A 19,699-nucleotide genomic window follows, 5' to 3' on the forward strand; every position below is an offset into this window, starting at 1 on the left:
TATTTTGAGTGTCAGATCAAGCAGATAAACAATGACATTTTGTCCACAGCATTTTTTGTACATATTTACATAGGGTGCCAATAATACAGGAGTGCACTTAAAATCACCCTGTAGTAAATAACAGTAGACCAGGGAACATTAAGCAGATTTATTTCTTGAGCGGATGGTCAGGGGGCCGGAACATAATTACAAATTATTTGTAGACTGCATATTGACCGTAAGCCCAAAGATATTTGAATAAAACAATATCAAACCTTGCTTACATTTGCATACAATCACATAGTTATATTATGTGTGGGAATAGTTTGTTACAGATTGTTGTTTTTATTACAGTATTATGTCCAACAATAAAAAATTTAATAAAAATGTTTTGCAAAAATTCAAATAAAAAAAATGTAAATCGCCCATGGGGGAGGCCGGCAGTTGAGGAACCCTGCCATACACAATCAAAACGGGTACCGTAATTAAATGAATTGATGCAAAACAATGTATTCTTTGTAGACCATCAACTAGCCTAAATTATTTTGGCATATTTTCTATCAGTGTTAGAGAAAGAATGTCCCTTTGTCTTACCCCAAATAATCTCTCCTGTTTTGGAATGAATATATGAATTAAATGTTTATCGTTACAATATAATTCAGAACCTGAAGCACAGTGTAGGAGCTTAATTTCTATGTCATATTAGCAGAAGTGTGTTAATGTCATTTGGGTGATTGTCTTGCCAATAGGGATACTAAGTCACCCGGCGAAGCGTACGGCATTATTGCCGTCATAGCTCTCCATAACAGACTCTATGAAACAATCGAGTAGCTAGTGCTGCAGGGGTCTAACAGCACCTTTCATATAAGCCCTGGCAGGTGTAATAGAAACAGAAATCCCACTGTCACCATTTACTAGAGAAAAGCATTAAAATTCCACTGTCAAAGTGCCTAGGGTTGGCCTGAAGCAAAGTTATAATGAATTTCTGCAAATGGGGAACAATATAGACGAAAGCTAACCTTAACAAGGTTGAATGTGGAAGTCTCGCTGCAGAACGAATTGTCTCTCCTAAAGCAGTAGACTGTGATGACGGTAATGTTATATCAAGATGTTCCTGCCATACAGATTGTAAGAAATGTTTGATATACCGATTCCATTGCACAGGATGTATGAGTTGATATATAAAAATGACTGTCTATATCAGCTAAAACTATTGTACAGAATTCTTGCACACCAACAAAATGTTGAATATTAAGGGCATACAATCATCGCAGCTCTGTAGATTTTTTGTGAGGATACAAAATCAATAGACCATTTGTTCTGGTATTGCTCTTATGTAGCCTGTTTCGAGTCTCAGGTTCAGGAATGGCTGAAAAAACATAACATTCATCTAAAATTTGCCCTAGAAATAGCGTTGTTGGGAGATCTGGATAGACCTGGTCAGTCAATTACTAATATACTCTTGATAGCATCACCACCCTGGATGGTTCCGACCTAGAATATGTGGACATCTATAAGTACCTAGGTGTCTGGCTAGACTGTAAACTCTCCTTCCAGACTGATAAACATCTCCAATCTAAAATCAAATCTAGAGTCGGCTTTCTATTCCGCAACAAAGCCTCCTTCACTCACGCCGCCAAACTTACCCTAGTAAAACTGACTATCCTACCGATCCTCGACTTTGGCGATGTCATCTACAAAATAGCTTCCAATACTCTACTCAGCAAACTGGATGCAGTTTATCACAGTGCCATCTGTTTTGTTACTAAAGCACCTTATACCACCCACCACTGCGAGCTGTATGCTCTTGTCGGCTGGTCCTCGCTACCTAATAAAGTCAAAATAAACACACAAAAAAGGCAGTTTGAATGACACCGACAGGCAACGCTGTTACATCCATTGACTGTTTGCCTGAGGCTGAGGCAGAGGACGCACAGGTGCTTGCATGTACAGTACCAGTCAAAAGTTTGGACACACCTACCCATTTAAGGGTTTTTCTTTATTCTTAATATTTTCTACATTGTATAATAATAGTGAAGACATCAAAACTATGAAATAAAACATATGGAATCATGTAGTAACCAATAAAGTGTTAAACAACTCAAAATATATTTTACATTTGAGATTCTTAAAATAGCCCCCCTTTGCCTTGATGACAGCTTTGCACACTTGTCATTCTCTCAACCAGGTTCATGAGGTAGCCTCCTGGCATGCATTTCAATTAACAGGGGTGCCTTGTTAAAAGTTGATTTATGAAATGTCCTTCTTAATGCATGAGACAATCAGCTGTGATGTGATAAGGTAGGGGTGGTATACAGAAGAGGCACTATTTGGTAAAAGACCAAGTCCATATTATAGCTCACTTTAAGCTTATTTTAAGACATGCTCAGTCAATACGGTACATTTCAAGAACTTTGAAAGTTTCTTCAAGTGAAGTCGCAAAAACCATCAAGCGCTATGATGAAACTGGCTCTCATGAGGACCGCCACAGGAAAGGAAGACACAGAGCTACCTTTGCTGCAGAGGATAAGTCCATTACAGTTACCGGCCTCAGAAAACGCAGCCCAAATAAATGCTCCAGAGTTCAAGTAACAGACATGTCAACATCAACTGTTCAGAGGAGACTATGTGAATCAGGCCTTCATGGTCTAATTGCTGCAAAGAAACCACTACTGAAAGGACACCAATAAGAAGAAGAGACTCGCTTGGGCCTAGAAACATGACCAATGAACATTAGACCGGTGGAAATATCCTGCTGGTGACACTGTCAGTGATTTATTTAGAATTCAAGGCACACTTAACCAGCATGGCTATCACAGCATTCTGCAGCGATACACCATCCCATCTGATTTGGGCTTAGTGGGACCATCATTTGTTTTCAACAGGACAATGACCCAACACACCTCCAGGCTGTGTAAGGGCTATTTGACCAAGAAGCAGAGTGATGGAGTGTTGCATCAGATGACCTAACCTCCACAATCACCCAACCTCAATCCAATTGAGATGGTTTGGGATGAGTTGGACTGCAGAGTGAAGGAAAAGCAGCTAACAAGTGCTCAGCATTTGCGGGAACTCCTTCAAGACATTTTTTGTTACTGCATGATTCCATTTGTTTTTTCATAGTTGGTCTTCACTATGTAGAAAATAGTAAAAATAAAGAAAAACCCTCGAATGAGTAGGTGTCCAAACTTTTGACCGGTACTGTAAATACACGCACTCGGATTCAACAAGCACACACAAATAGTGCCACACATGTACTGAAATGTGTGGCCTTGCTGTTCAGTTGGCCTTGCTGTTTAGATTTTGTGTCCTCGATGTCTTTTATTTTCGCATTGTTGTTTTCTGTTGTTGTCCCCGTTTTGACTTGTTGGGAGATATGTCGACGTGCTTGACCCTGATTGCTCCTGTGGGTCACTCTGGATGGGAGACGGTTAGATGACAATGTAATGTAAATCTTGAGTGGCTTCACCGCAGGTAGATTGTATGTTTTAATTTAAAAAAATAAGTATTAAATACAAAATAAAGCAAACTGGATTAAAAAAAATGATATGCTAGTTCAAAGGCAACCTTTCTTTGATGGAAGTATGCAAGTCAAATGAAATGATCAAGTAGATATACTCCAGTCAAAAGTGATAATGAAGTTAACATTGTTTAATGAGAACTTAAAATAATCTGGAAAAGCAGCTGTTTAAAACAGGAGATTTTAAGATCTGCACAGCTGTGGAACCTAACCATAGTTTCTGGATATTAAACCAACACAGTGGTCTCCAATTAAAAAGTCTCCCTGGTTTCAGTTCATCAGTCATGAGCTACTTTCAAAGATTGAACAAGACTAACCTTAAATGAGAACCAAGAGCAACTGCACAATATGAACAACTCGGTAAGGACTTTATCCGTTCACCATTAAAAAGCCCTAGTTCAGCAGAACAGTGTAGAGACTTAGGACATGGTGCAACGGGACCATAAGGACGTCTCTTACCCGGTCCTTCATCCTCCAGCTCTGGGCCAGGGCCTTGGAGCCCTCGATCTTCTCTGAGTGGCGTTTCTTCATGAAGGCCAGCGGCAGGTTCCAGTCACTCGTGTCCGCCTCCTCCTCCTCAGCCAGACACACGGCCGGCGAGTGCAGCAGTTCCGAGTCCATTTTCATCAGGGCCCTGAGGGAGAGATGGAGAGGAGGTCAGTGATAAAAAAAAGGTTTCTTCATTCAATCATAGGATATACAGTATGTTTTTGTGTAACATTGAGGAATATGATAAATATTTAACATGCATCCATCAGATGCAATCTACTCTTGACCCAAACTATTCAACCATTTTAAGTTCTGCTTCCTAATGACTAGGAAAGTTTGGGCAGCGTTGGGTTAGCCATAGACCAGCTGACAATACCGGTCAGATGAGGAGCAGCTCTGGGATAAAAACTACCACCACCTAGCTTTGGAACTCAACATCAGAAGTCTGTTTTGGTTGGACTCCCTGAGTTGTTAATCGTTCTGGTGGGTGGCAACGTTAAATAACCCTACCACAATATAGCTGCCCACACCAAAAAAAAGCATTTCCTGTCAACAAAGGCATTTGTATAATCTCTAGCTCTACTTACAAGACATATAGTGAAATGTGACCCTAGCTATCAAATAAACGTCTGAATCCAACTTGTCTGAACCGCACCATATTCCGGCTGTGTAGACAGCAGTACATTTCGTGCAAGGAAGTCTCCCTCGAACTGCATGGTCTAATAGCTTCCTGCTGTCTAACTCAACATGAATATGGTGCTGTTCAGGCTAGAGTTGGATTCAGACGTTAATTTGATAGCGAGACATTTAACTTCTGGTAAGTACAGTTTCTCAAGATTATACATATGCCTCACATCCCTAAACCCCATACACCACAGGTGGCCCTGGTGAGTGGGATATGAACTCAACAGCTTTAGCTTCAAAACAAAGTACAACCACGCAAGACTCGTTTGTCATGATGTGCGGTAGTGAGCATATTCTCGTTCTAATAAGTACATAACTAGTAGCTACTGTATTTGCATTTGACACGGTTAACATTAGCTGTGTAAAAAGGTTTAAGTCTGACAATGACGTCTCACCAGTGAATTCCTTTTGAAATTAACTTAACCGTCAAATGGTAGAGAATACGCAGAATAGATAGGCTAACGGTAACTTACATGGACATGTTATTTTTTTAAGGGGATAGTACATATTGCAGAATTATACATAACAGAATTGGAAATCGATAGAACGTTATCAACCTGCAGAGGTTGACCCATGCTCGCGCGTGGCTGTTCTAGAGTTCGGGGTCGAGTTTGACAGGTTAGCTTGTGGCTAACTAGCAGACCTGGGGTCGAGTTTGACAGGTTAGCTTGTGGCTAACTAGCAGACCCTTAGCCGACAACTAGCTAGTATCGTTTTCACAGGTTTGTACTTCATACTTGTAAAACTGTGCATGCTTCATGTTACTTGTGGAATTGCTAGGTACAATAGTTAGATAGACGTTTTCGAAAATAATGGCTGGCAAGTGAAGCAAATGTGCAGAAATTGCATTTTTCACAGGGTGGCGAGCAGCGTACAGACCTTGGCACGGTAGAATCCTTTTCGATACGGGGTGGGATACCTCTCCGTCTCCTGACTATTATAGACGCGGTCGAACAGATAATTCTTGAAAGAAAATTGTACGGTAGCGTCCACAATTTGTAAACGATGTCGAACCCGACAGGTCCAAGTTCGACCGGTATGTGTTTGCAGGGAAATCTGCGGTTTCTCTCCCCACGGCTGCTCTTTGCTATGGGAAGGGGCTCGAGACGAGGCCCATCTTCACACGGACACTCTGCCACAACCACGCCACGCGCTGTCAGGCTCGAGCTGTCAATGACGCTAGTCGTGTGGTCTTCTGACACAAACGCGCGTCGACGTTGTAAGCTAGTTGCGGTGAAATTAACCAACAATTCCAACTATTTCTCCAGAGACACTTCTTCAGCACTTCTGCAAGGGCGCCGCCATCTTGGGAAAGACCCACAATGCACTGTAGCACCCAGGGCTGGACTGAAGATGTCATTAAAAACGTCATCATGGTCAGTGAATGTCCCTTTCATCAAAATAAAAGTTAAATAGTCAAATCAAGTCCTAAATATTCCATAAAGTTAATTTGTGATGTCTCAATGCGATCCAAAAATATACGTTTATTATTGAATCCTGTACATTTTGAAAGATTGATGTTGTTGAAATCTTACTTTTTATTAAGCTTGTCCCACTGTAATAATATTTGGGACTACATAGGCCTACCATGATAGTGCAAGTAGTGCCTTATCCCAAGGTCACTGTGCAATTATAGACATCGTGTTTTAAAGTGAAATCTTTCAATATACTGTATTATAATCCAAACAAACATAAAATACCTTAAATGGGCAATAACAAAGCACCCTCCTGCCCCTAATTCGGTAAAAAGCTAAAAGATGGAGCTGGAGAAATGTAATTATTCTCAAATTCATAGACAGGACTGACCATCCATGATATCAGAATTATAGTTTTAACCATATTTTGAGGCTATATAGTGTTTGTTAACATTTACTTTGTTTACAAACATTGGAGTAAAACTAACTTATATTTTGGATCCTAATCGGGTAAGACAGTTGAACTAAGCTAATGAGGCATGTATATAAGTTATATTCACCAAAGAATCAGTGGGTACATATAATTAATTCCAAAAATGGATGAAGCAACTGCAGATTGCCTCTTCAAAAATTTAAAATGTACTTCTTTAACTTATAACATTCAAAGGTTGCCCTTTCCTACCTAATTAGATTTTCTCTAGAAAAGAAGCACATGCAATTCTTTAGCCAGAGAAAAGTAATGGGGGAGGGGAGGCAGGGTGGTGCTCAAAGACATTTCCAGCATATTTTTGGTTGTCTGTTGTTACATTCCTTCTGACCAGATTTTTACCTCAGGGTTACTCGGCCGCAGGAATGTTTGCTGAATTGCACCTTGCAATTCTCACTGCCTGTTTCCACTGAACAAGTGAATTCACACAGAAAGCAGCTGCCTCTATTTTTCCTAGTATCCACTGCTGTCTGCCTTTTGTGCTCATTCCTCACTCAGTGGGGGGGGTTTAAGGTTTTAGAAGAAACACTGGAGAGAGAAAAAACACATCCATCTGTCCCTGTGACAAAAATGAAACCCACTTTCTGTTTACTCTCTACTAAGAGATTGAAAAAGTTCATCCATCATGTAGAGGAGGTGATTAAGGCAACAAATTACTCCAAAGAGAAGCCGTGTGGAGATACAATGCATTCGGAAAGTATTCAGAGCCCTTGACTTCTCCCACATTTTGTTACGTTACAGCCTTATTCTAAAATGGATTAAATCGTTTTTTTTCTTCATCGGTATACACACAATACCCCATAAATGACAAAGCAAAAAAAGGTTTTAGAAATGTTTGCAAATAAAATAAACTGAAATATCACATTTGCATACGTATTCAGACCCTTTACTCAGTACTTTGTTGAAGCACCTTTGGCAGCGTTTACAGCCTCAAGTCTTTTTCGGTATGACGCTACAAGCTTGGCAAACCTGTTTTTGGGGAGTTTCTCCCATTCTTCTCTGCAGATCAGCTCAAGCTCTGTCAGATTGGATGGGGAGCATCGCTGCACAGCTATTTTCAGGTCGCTCCAGAGATGTTTGATCGAGTTCAAGTCCAGGCTATGGATGGGCCACTCAAGGACATTCAAATAGTTCAAATCAAGTCAAACTTTGTCACATGTGCCGAATACAACCTTACCGTAAAGTGCTTACTCAAAAGCCCTTGAAAACCAACCATGCAGTTCAAGAAAAAGTAAAGAAAATATTTACCAAATAAACTAAATAAAAAAATAATACAAATTAACACAATAAAATAACAATAACGAGGCTATATACAGGGGGTAACGGTACCGAATCAATGTGCTGGGGTACAGGTTAATAGAGGTCATTTGTACATGTAGGTAGGGGTAAAGTGACTGTGCATAGATAATTAACAGCGAGTAGCAAATGGGGGGGTCCGGATGGCCAATTGATTAATTGTTCAACAGGCTTATGGCTTGGGGGTAGAAGCTGTTAAGGAGCCTTTTGGTCCTAGACTTGGCGCTCCGGTACCGCTTGCCGTGTAGTAGCAGAGGGAAGAGTCTATGACTTGGGTGATTGGAGTCTTTCACAATTTTTGGGGCTTTCCTCTGACACCGCCTAGTATATAGGTCCTGGATGACAGGAAGCTTGGCCCCAGTGATGTACTGGGCCATACACACTACCCTCTGTAGCATCTTACTGTCACATGCCGAGCAGTTGCTATACCAGGTGCTGATGCATCCGGTCAGGATGCTCTCAGTGGTGCAGCTTTAGAAGGTTTTGAGGATCTCGGGACCCATGCCATATCTTTTCAGTCTCCTGAGGGGAAACGGTGTTGTCGTGCCCTCTTCACAACTGTCTTTGTGTGATGTGGACACCAAGGAACTTGAAACTCTCAACCCGCTCCACTACAAATTGTGAAAGACTCCAGTCACCCAAGACACAGAAATGTGCTTTACTACTGTGTCGTATTGCAACGGAAAATGAAAATCATTCTTTCTTAAGGGACAAGAAAACCCTTCCTGTTTCCATCCATTTTTTTTCTTTTTACCCCTTTTTCTCCCCAATTTCGTGGTATCCAATTGTTGTAGTAGCTACTATCTTGTCTCATCGCTTCGTTTCTCCCATACGGGCTAGGGAGAGACGAAGGTTGAATGTCATGCGTCCTCCGATACACAACCCAACCAGCCGCACTGCTTCTTAACACAGTGTGCATCCAACCCGGAAGCCAGCCGCACCAATGTGTCGGAGGCTACACCATGCACCCGGCAACCTTGGTTAGCGTGCACTGCGCCCGGCCCGCCACAGGAGTCGCTGGTGCGCGACAAGACAAGGACATCCCTACCGACCAAACCCTCCCTAACCCGGACGACGCTAGGCCAATTGTGCGTCGCCCCACGGACCTCCCGGTCGCGGCCGGTTACGACAGAGCCTGGGCGCAAACCCAGGGACTCTGATGGCACAGCTGGTGCTGCAGTACAGCGCCCTTAACCACTGCGCCACCCGGGAGGCCCCTCCATCCATTTTCTTGGTTGGTTCATAGTAGACAGGACATAGGGGATGCAGTGGAGATGAGCTATGGTAGATGGGAAGTAGAGGCTCTTCCAATGTCTCAGTCACGTCCCTGTTAAATCAGACAAAAATATCACTCTCTCATCTTCTTGGTGATGAGCACACCACAATACAGCTCAGATCATATATATGCATCACCACAAGGCGGTCAAATCAGCTCATCAGAAAACATGAAAACAGCATGGCAGATGGACAGCAGGATTTTCTCCCTCTCACTGCATTGGCCAGTGCAGCAATCAATATGCTGGCTATTTGAGTTAGCCAGCAGCAACACTATGGTACAGCAATCTAGAGATGTGTAAGAAACTCATAACTGTATCAGGCTGAATCTATCCCTCCTGTCTCAGTGTCCATTGTGAATGAGAAACCAATCCAATCTCTTAAGAGTGTGATGGAGGTTGAGACCCTGGGATAGTGGGGAGGGGAAGATTACTCTTTCTCACTCACTCACTCACTCACTCACTCACTCACTCACAGACAAACACAGAGTTCTCCTCCCAGATTGGGAGCATGGTGACAAGGTGATCAACGGGGCTCAATCTGGAAACTGGAGCTGTTCCCAGAGCCAAATCAGACAAGGGTGAAGAAAAGCCAACGTGTCACCTCCCTGAGGACTGATTACAACAACCCTGGCAAGACGACAGAGCCAAGGAACCATGCAAGAAGAGAGAGAGCAGAGAATGTCAGAGAGATATAGAGAGATGGATCGGAGAGGTTTCCAATCGGATGTAGAGAGGTTTGTTTTGCCAGGAAGCTTGTATATAATAATCATGTGATCCTCTAAGTGGACGATAATAGTGTGTCCTCTCAGACGGGAAACTGGAGACGGAAGAGCCGTAATGAGGCATTAACTCGCCCCACCCAGTTCTTCTCAGTCACATAAAGGTGCATACTGTATGGGCGACATTATGGGGATCAGAGTTCAAATCATGGTTTGCTGACTCAGCATGATTTATTTTATGCATCTACGAACCATTGGTGTCTTAAATCACAATACAGCTAAAGCCACCATTACAAGTCATGCAGCATCTAATTTCACCTCCTTTAAAGAAGCTAAGAAATTAAAGAAAGGTTGCACATTAAACTTTGTTTGGGAGGACGAAACACCAGCTTCTGGGTCCAGTTTTAATTATGCATGTTGGTGCCGTTCGTCTGCCAAGCTCACAGACCATCACTAAAAACAGAGGAGTCATGATTAATGCTTTGCATTCTTCAGCATTGATATCATCGTCATCAGTATTTTCTCCAATTGCGACCATTTTCCCTGACAGTCTCGCGCCAGCTTCGGGCTCATAACTCACATTAAAGGTTGATATCGCCTTAAATCAAATGCAAAGTTTCCATCTCAAAACTTCAAACTATAATGGTTGCTGTGTTTATACGGGGTCTTCATCAGAGTTTGTCCTCAAAAGAGACAACAAAGCATCTCTTTCTGAAGTGAATTACACTGAGATCTCTCTTTCTCTCTCCCCTTTCTCTCCCTCTTTATCTCTCTCTCTCCATTGAGGTGGGAGGTTAAATAAGGTTAGAGAGAGGTAGGACTCAAAAGGTATTGTTAACATTCTCACAACGTTTGAAGTGATAAAGACCATCAGAGTGGCTGCTGTGAGACCCTGATATAAATGACAGCACAGAAACCTGATATTTTTTATAACCAAAGAAAGACCAATACCAATAGTTAGCTTTGAGAGATATGCTGATCGCCCTAACATGAATGTAATTCCACCATCATCTGTAATGGCCTCAACAGAAACATTCATCAATAACCGCTTAGACAGGTGTCCATTAATTCATGATCAACAACGCAGCTATCACAGATCACACTCCCAGACGCAGTCCCCGTTTACGCCTGATCAATGTGTTAATATGAGATGTTCTACCAATCAATGGGAGTGTAGGACCAGGAGAATGCTCCATTGTGTGTGTGTGTGTGTGTGTAAAGTCCTCACAAGGATAGTAAAACAATAAATATTAGGCTTAGGGGGTTAGGGTTACACTTAGGGTCAGGGGTTAGGCATTTGGGGTTAAGGTTGGGGTTAAGGTTAGGGAAAATAGGATTTTGAATGGGAATCAATTGTTTGGTCCCCACAAGGATAGTAAGACAAACGTGTGTGTGTGTGTGTCAGATGAATCGGTGTGAAACACACGCCCCATAGATTACCTTTCACTTATCATCACTAGGTTACTCAAGCCTTTCGATGGAAAGGATTTGATTATGAATGGCGAACAGAGGATTTGAAAGAGCTGGTGGGAGTGAGACAAAGAGGAGGAGAGGAGGGGAGAAAGGAGGGCAGGCTGACCTTGAATTTAAGAGCACTTCAATGGTTGTGAAGTCATTTGTCATTTGACAAAAGGAGGAGAAGGTCCTAGAGGGGATTTTGGTAACTCAGGTTATAATGGTGTGATGTCACCATTGCTGAGCCAAAGGGCTATTTTTAGGTACGTGCACACACACTCCCAAATACACACATTTGAAGCCAGTGGACGAGCAGGCAGCCTATTCTCAGGTTTAATTCCCACTGGACAGGAGGACAGCGAGCCACGTGTTCACACTCATTCACAGAAGGTCCCCGACGATACCCACCCTGTGAACATGAGGACCCATTTACCGCAGAGAAACAGCTGCTGCTCATCTCCACTCTCACACGCACACTTTCGCATAAACTCTTTCTCCCTCTCGCTCTCACACACAAACACGCACGTCACACACACTCACACTCACACACTGAAGAGGTGTGGGCAGCCAAGAGAGGTTTGTCCTTAGGTGTTAATCAGTACAGGCACCTTCAACCAGAAAAGGTTCAATGTTCTGAGCACAAGGTCATGGTAAGACATAATTGCCTCTTGTGTAATAGACTTATAATTGAGTTATGTCATCATTTTGAGGGTTATAATCGAGTTGAACATAAAATGACTGGATTCAGTCTATGATATTGTAAAAAAAGACATTCAAAATGAATTTGTTATGGCTGGGTGGGTGGGTTGTATCCAGCCAAATTGAGAGACAAATTTGAATCAGCATCTCTGAAATTGAGCTGACAGTCATTTACCTGCAGTGGCGTGTACTCATGGATGCCAAGGGAAGTCAGGCTTCCCCAAGAAAAAAAGAAAAAAACATTGAATAATATATATTTTGTCTCTCAGTGTTTCATAATTTCCCTTCAATTCGCAAGAGGCTGACGGAGAAAGCATCTGAGTGAGCGCAACAGCGCCCATCTACTTTATGCTGTCTGGTCAAAGATAATATGATATTGTTGCCGCCCGTACTATTGAATACAAGGGAAGCCAGCGAGCATTTGGCCTCCATTGATAAAAATAAATACAAATAATAGCCGGTCAGCATTGAGCTAAACTGTGAATGGTCTTGGTGCACCAAAAAAAAGTTGAGGGAAGTCAGTTTGGATTTGGCTTCACACCAATCATATCACACCAAAAGCCAAACATAATTTACAGAACATTTTTTATTGTTGCAACTAGTTGTGTTGTCTTCTGGTGGCTAGCTAGCTAAAATTGCCCCTTTCTTAAATTAACCATGGATGGAGATAGGGATTTAGACTTGTGGTTTTACTTCATTCTCCGTACTGGACATTGATTATAATGCCGAATCTGATCCAATCATAAATTCATACATTGTGCCCATGGCCTAAAAGGATGGCAGTTCAACATGTAGCTAGATGTAATAAGCTAATGTTAACTTACTGGCCTGGCATTTTAGCCAGGTAGTCTGGGATGACAACTCAAAGTGTGTACTGTATGACAGAGTCTTAGACTGTTTAGGCAACATGAAAGAGAAGGTTGGCATTGGCATTTCTCTACAAGTAGGGTGAGCTAATGGGGTTTCTACTTGCACGCACACACGCAAACTGGACTTCACCAGACAGAGCTTGCTCTCCGGTTTTGTGATGAAACAAAGGTGTGGTTGAATTTATTCTGCCACTGTGTCTTCTTATTGTCTCGGCCTTAGTCGCAAGGCATATGAACTAACAGGTTGTAGAGCAAACAACACAATTATCACAACACATAGGTTGTAATATAACATTATTTTCCTGGCTTGTCAGCCCCAGTGAGTTTACCCATACTGCGCTACTGTTTACCTGAGTGAAACGACAGCCGCATGATGGAGTACACACTTCACCTGATAACAATCTAGCTTAATGTGATGTGTGTACAGAAAAGCCACTCCCATGAGTTGTCAGCTCCGTCTGCATACTGTAGTGTTACGCCTCATGTCCACCAGATGCATCAAACTCACTGCGTTCGGGCAGAAGTCATTCATTGTCAATGGAGCAGTCTGCAACGCTACGCTGGGGGGTACCGCACTAGGCTGCGTGTGTTCTGTGTACCGCATGCGGTTCAATATTTTCAACTCCTGCATTACTTTACAGTGAGGTGGTACAAACAGAAGCACAGTCACAGACTCCAACAAGCTAGCTTTTAGCTAGTTGAAAAGTGAAGCACATGTGCGTCAAGTATGGAAAATGCAGGTTGACATTCAGCAAAACAAAAACACATGCATCTGGTGGACATCCGGCATTATAGACCAAGCTCCTTGTAAAGAGAGGGGAGAATGTCAAGTGGCCTTTCACGTCACATCAAAACTACATGACAGAAGAGGTATTTCAAACTGATACAAAAGAGGGCTTTTTATATTCAAAATAGCTCTCTGACAGCATGTCTATCAAGGTCTTTAATGTAGCTAGGCACGTGTTGCGAGAACACAGTTATACGCACCAAAAGCAGCATCCTGTCGCAAATGTGTTAAGGATCAATCAAATTCCACTTCAGAGGAGGTGTGAAGCATTAGACCTGACAAACGTTTAAGTGTCGCAAGTTACTCAAGCATGATGTCACTATCATATATGCAGTACGCCCATATATCAGGGCTGTTCCATTCCCCGGAAGGCCAAAACACCGCTTTTTTTTTGTTCCTAACTGGTAGTTAATTGCACTCACCTGGTGTCCCAGGTCTGACTAAGTCCCTGATTAGAAGGAGAGGATGAAAACCAGATGTGTTTTGGCCCTCCAGGACCAACAGTGAACAGCCTTGCCATATATGAACTGAATGATATCAATTGAGCCTTTGATAAAGCAATGAAAGGATGCCTAGAAGGCTACTTCCTATTAGTATACTGCATCATGTGAGGTCCTCAGAACATTGATACCCCACAGTGTAGAGTTAGAGCTATTCTATTTTAAGAGCAGACCAATGACATTGAAGACTTACTTAAGACACCATCAAATGATGTACTATCGTAATCTAAGATTGCTGTTACGCAAGAAGGAAACAAATCATACATAAAACACACAGGGCAGGAGTAAGAACCTGGGTATCTGCAAACTCAGCCCAAAGCTGAAGGATGCCTTGGTGGAGAATGTGGACCCACTTTAATTAATGCTACATGGGTGATTTTTCATCTTTCGTTATATAGACACAGTGGAGTGTGTCGAGTGAGTCCTCGCAAACCACCTTGGAGTGAGTCCTCACAAAACACATTGGAGTGTGCAGAGTCCCCACAAACCACCTTGGAGTTGAAGTAGGCCAAGTCCCCGCAAACCCCCCTGAAGCTGGCCAACTCCCCATAAATCACACAAGAAGGTTCTGGTGACCTCGACAACTGCTGTGGGGCTCCCACCGCTGTCTGGTGAAGGGCATGATGGGAGCTGGTCTCCTGCTTGGGAGACAGCAGGCTGCTTTTAATTGGGTTTGTCCTTGATAAAGCGATTCAAATCCAAGCAGAGGAAAGTAAACTGCCGCCAACCGCCAACATTACCACAATGTTGACTCCAGCTATGGGGAGCAACCTGAAATGCCCCAGCTCACAGAATGTGAGCCATTTAAAGCAAATTATTTGTTCTCTGTTGAGGTATTAAAGATATTTTAAACTTCATAATCCCCCCCAGATAGGGTATCCTCAGCTTGCCTTTTAAGAGTGCTGCGTCTGTTGAAACAGTGACGCATTGTAAAAGCATTGTTAAAGCGTCCAACTAAAACTTCCAAATTGGCTTGGCAGTTGGCACATAACACGATTTATCTCTTTGCACCGTGTGCTTTCTTGCTGTAAAGTGTTCCGCTATAGCGAGGTGCTAAATTGTTATGATTCTGTGCATTGTAGGGTTTCATATCTTTGGAAACACATGCAGTGATGTTTCGATGATGAGCTAAGGAGAGCGCCCTTGGTACACGGACACTCAGACGGGAAATGCAACGAGTTTGTGGAGGGTCAAAGGGCCTGGGAGAATCTCCGTCGACCGTGTTCATGCAAAGTGTGGCGATGTGAGGAAATAGCAATGCATCTCTAAGAATATAAAAGGCCTTCAGAAAACGTTGCAGTGCAATATTGAAGAGGGTTTTTTCATCCATCCACTAAGCTCCTCCCCATACACAGAAAACTCTCCTTGAGTGCAAAGAGTCCTTGATCTGAAAACTTAAAGAACAGTAATTGGGTAAAGCAGATTGGATGTGTGTATGAATGTGTGTATGTGTATGCATAAGTGTGGCCTGGTGAGTCGTGGCTGCTACCAGACTGGTGCCACTCGGTGCTGTGACACCCCAGAGGAGTGGGGACGGTCCAGAGTCACAAGGTGAACTGTGTTCATCTGTAGTCCCCAGCCTGCAGTAACAATATGTTATATATTTATGCCCAGAGGGGGTGTGATCTATGGCCAATATACCACGGCTAAGAGCTGATCTTAAGCACGACGCAACGATGAGTGCCTGGATACAGCCCTTAGCCGTGGTATATTGGCCATATATTACAAACCTCAGAAGTGCTAGGGCCTCCCGAGTGGTGCAGCAGTCTAAGGCACTGCATCGCAGTGTTGAGGCGTCACTACAGCCTAGGGTTCGACCCAGGCTGTGTCACGGCTGGCCGTGACTGGGAGTCCCATAAGGCGGTGCACAATTGGCCCAGTGTTGTTGTCCGGGGGGGGGCTTTCCTTGGCTCATCGCGCTCTAACAACTCCTTGTGGCAGACCGGGGGCCTGCAAGCTGACTAAGGTTGTCAGTTGAACAGTGCTTCCTCTGACACATTGGTGCAACTGGCTTCTGAGTTAAGCAAGCGGGTGTTAAGAAGCAGCATTGCGTGTCATGTTTCGGAGGACGCATGACTTGACCTTGGCCGAGCCTGTTGGGTAATTGCAGTGATGAGACAAGATTGTAATCACCTGGTTTATGTCTCATATACCATGGCTTTCAGACAATCAGCATCCAGGATTCAAATTACCAGCTTTATATTATATAATTTATATTATCAGTGTGCACAGTGTTCCATATCATTGGAAACACATGCATTGACATTTTGATGATGAGCTAAGGTGACGCCCTTGGTACACTACAGTGGTGTAAAGTACTTAAGTAAAAATACTTTAAAGTACTACTTAAGTAGTTTTTGTATTGTATCTGTTCTTCACTTTACTAGTTATATTTTTGACAACTTTTACTTCACTACATTCCTAAAGAAAATAATGGACATTTTACTCCATCAATTTTCTCTGACACCCCAAAAAAAGTACTTGTTACATTTTGAATGCTTAGCGGGAAAGGAACATTTTCAAATTCACACACTTATCAAGGGAACATCCCTGATCATCCCTACTGCCTCTGATTTGGCAGATTCACTAAACACAAATGCTGCATTTGTAATGATGTCTGAGTGTTGGTGTGCCCCTGGCTATCCGTAAATTTAAGAAAACAAGAAAATGATGCCGTATGGTTTGCTTAATATAAGGAATTTGAAATGTATACTTTTACCTTGACTTTTGATAAGTATATTTTAGCAATTACATAAAGTATATTCAAAAACCAAATACTTTTAGACTTTTACTCAAGTAGTATTTTACTAGGTGACTTTCTCTCGAGTCATTTTCTATTAAGGTATCTATACTTTTACTCATATCACGTTTTAAGGCATGACCCAGGTGCAGACAGTGTTGAAGAAACAAATGTTTATTCTTTACACAGGGGCAAGCAAACGACAGGTCAAGGCAGGCAGGGGTCAATAATCCAGAGAGGGTGTAAGGCACCGGAACAGCAGGAGGGTTCAGGGTCAGGCAGAGGTCAAAACCAGGAAACAGGGACTATAGCAAAGACAGGAGCAAAAGAAACCACTGGTAGGTTGAACGAACAAAACGATTTGGCACAGACAGACAGAAAACACAGGTTTAAGTACCCAGGGGATAATGGGGAAGATGGGCAACACCTGGAGTGGGGTGGAGACAAGCACAAGGACAGGTGAAACAGTTCAGGGCGTGACAACTCAAGTAAAACAATTAGGTACTTTTTCCACCACTTTTCCTGATACTCAAACTTGAAACGCAAGGAGTTTGTACAGTGTCAAAGAATCTCCATTGACAGACCTCATGCATAGTGTGGTGATGTGTGTGGAATACCAGGCATCTCTAAGATTATAAAAGGCCTTAAGATTATTATTTGTTTTAATAGAGTTCATCATCCATATGCCAATTGAGCTCCTCCCCATATACTGAAAACACTCCTTGAAGACTTAGCAAAAGAGTCTTTGATAGGTAATTGGGGAAGGTAGACTGTCAAGAGACATTACGGTGTCAAACATCTTCTCTCTCCAATGTAGCTGTTGATCTTGTTAGAGTGAATAGAGCCTACAACAGGCATGAGGCTCCCAGACGCAACCAAAGAGGAGCTTCGTCCTTCCTGTGTGTGTTCCTTCCTCTCCCCACACTTTCACCTGCAGAGAGAGACAGGCTTGCGTCCCAAAATGGCACCCTATCCCCTATGTAGTGTGCTACTTTTGACCAGGGTCCATAGTAGTGCACTGTATAGTGAGTGGGGTACCATTTGAGACACAACCTGACTAACACACCACCAATTACACATCTGCTGGGGCTGTCCACTCATTAGAACCACCAACTGTTAACACTGTGGCATGCTTCCAAACAGTCATTTGTTATGGTTACTACAGTATGTACGAGGAACTGGCGCGTAACAGTCATTAAAATCTTACGGCAAGTTAAGGGAAAATCTGTCTCCCCATCTGAACACGTTTTTCGACCACACACTTGTCGTAGGTGAAGAGCTATATCAGGAAGTGTGGGAGGCTGTTTGTTTTGGACGAGGCCCAAGAAGCCCAGTAGTGTAGGTAGTTTGATAAACAGCGCTGTCTTTGCGAAAGCGCTAATATGCAGACTGAGGAGAATTATTAGCTATGAAGTTAGCTTAGCGCCTGCAGAACAAAGAGTGCCTGGTATTTGTTTTTATCACTGAGTTTTAATGTGTGGGGAATAAGTCACAGGATGGCAGTGCTTTGTGTGCAGTGACAAGTCTTGTGCTGGGCTTAAAGCAATAGTTTAGTTTGAGTATATTTTGTTATGGCATATATTATCCTAACATTAGTTTAAAGAGATAGTTCAAACAAACTTGATGATTAGTTATGTTAGCATAATTACCTGTAGAAATGTATTGTCTATTTATACCATGGCCTTGTTGAATACTTGTTTGTGATAGGCTTGAAGGACATTCTAGAGTGTGCATTATTTAAGTAATAAGGCCCGAGGAGGTGTGGTACATGGCCAATATACCACGGCTAAGGGCTGTTCTTATGCACGACGCAACACAGAGTGCCTGAACACATCCCTTAACCATGGTATATTTAAGCAATAAGGCCCGAGGAGGTGTGGTATATGGCTAATATACCACGGCTAAGGGCTGTTCTTATGCACGATGCAACGCAGAGCGCCTGGATACAGCCCTTAGCCATGGTATATTGGCCATATCCCACAAACCCCCAAGGTGCTTCATTGCTATTATAAAATGTTTACCAAAGTAATTAGAGCAGTAAAAATACATGTTTGTCACACCCATGGTATACAGTTTGATATACCATGGCTGTCAGCCAATCAGCATTCAGGGCTCAAACCACCCAGTTTATAATTCCCTATAACGCACGGTACATTTGCACAGTAGAACTCAATGGCGATAGTTCATTCTTCCATGTTCGAGCTACTTCAGTGGATGTTGAACACATTTCTACTGGCAAATAAACACATTTCTAGACGCAAATGTGTTAAATGATAGCCGTGGTATAAAACGGTTATCAACTCAGGGCGCTATGTGTTCTCTAGTGCGTCATAGAACACACCTTCCACGTCGTTCATTCTTTTCCAAAGAACGCATAGCCCCTCGTTGATTATCCCTTCCATACTGAATATTTCTACAGGTTATTGATGCTAACATAACTAATCGTAAAGTATGGGTGAACTCTCTCTTCAAGGTGATGTTAAGATAACTGAGCACTGTACTAGACTGAGCTGTGTGCCATTGACAATGGGGCTGCAGAGCTGTTATTAGCGGCTGTATCATTCCCTGCATGTCTAACCTACACACATGGACACCCTTGGGAAAGAATGGGTCAGACATACACCTCTAGACAGAGCCATTCACCATGTCTGGCTCACCCCATCCTGTCTCGGTCTGTCATCCCTATTCCCTACCTCCCCAGCCATACTCCCCATGGGAAACCACCCACGGTGAGCTCGAGAGAGAGACAGACAGACAGACAGACTCCTATGGCATGATGGGAA

The 19,699-nt window shown here is 42.8% G+C and overlaps 1 protein-coding gene across 12 annotated transcripts in view; it reads right to left on the reverse strand.

Moving 5' to 3' along the window:
* The window catches only part of LOC110493661 (regulatory-associated protein of mTOR), a 181,473-nt gene extending 175,419 nt beyond the window's left edge, over positions 1 to 6,054 (reverse strand). For 9 of the 12 annotated variants that reach the window (XM_036949655.2, XM_090204773.1, XM_036949653.2 and 6 more), the window contains exons 1-2: positions 5,552 to 6,054; positions 3,959 to 4,133 (exon numbers count right to left, since the gene is read on the reverse strand). In XM_036949655.2, the coding sequence (XP_036805550.1) occupies positions 3,959 to 4,126 (168 nt within the window). In that variant the 5' untranslated portion in view covers positions 4,127 to 4,133; positions 5,552 to 6,054. The remainder of the gene's footprint in view (positions 1 to 3,958; positions 4,134 to 5,551) is intronic. The other 3 variants (XM_090204777.1, XM_090204771.1, XM_090204770.1) reach the window with 1 other exon arrangement.
* Positions 6,055 to 19,699: the final 13,645 nt, after the last annotated feature.

Source organism: Oncorhynchus mykiss, chromosome 17 (genome assembly GCF_057628025.1).
Source record: "Oncorhynchus mykiss isolate SJ-2025 chromosome 17, ASM5762802v1, whole genome shotgun sequence".
NCBI classification, from domain to species: domain Eukaryota; kingdom Metazoa; phylum Chordata; class Actinopteri; order Salmoniformes; family Salmonidae; genus Oncorhynchus; species Oncorhynchus mykiss.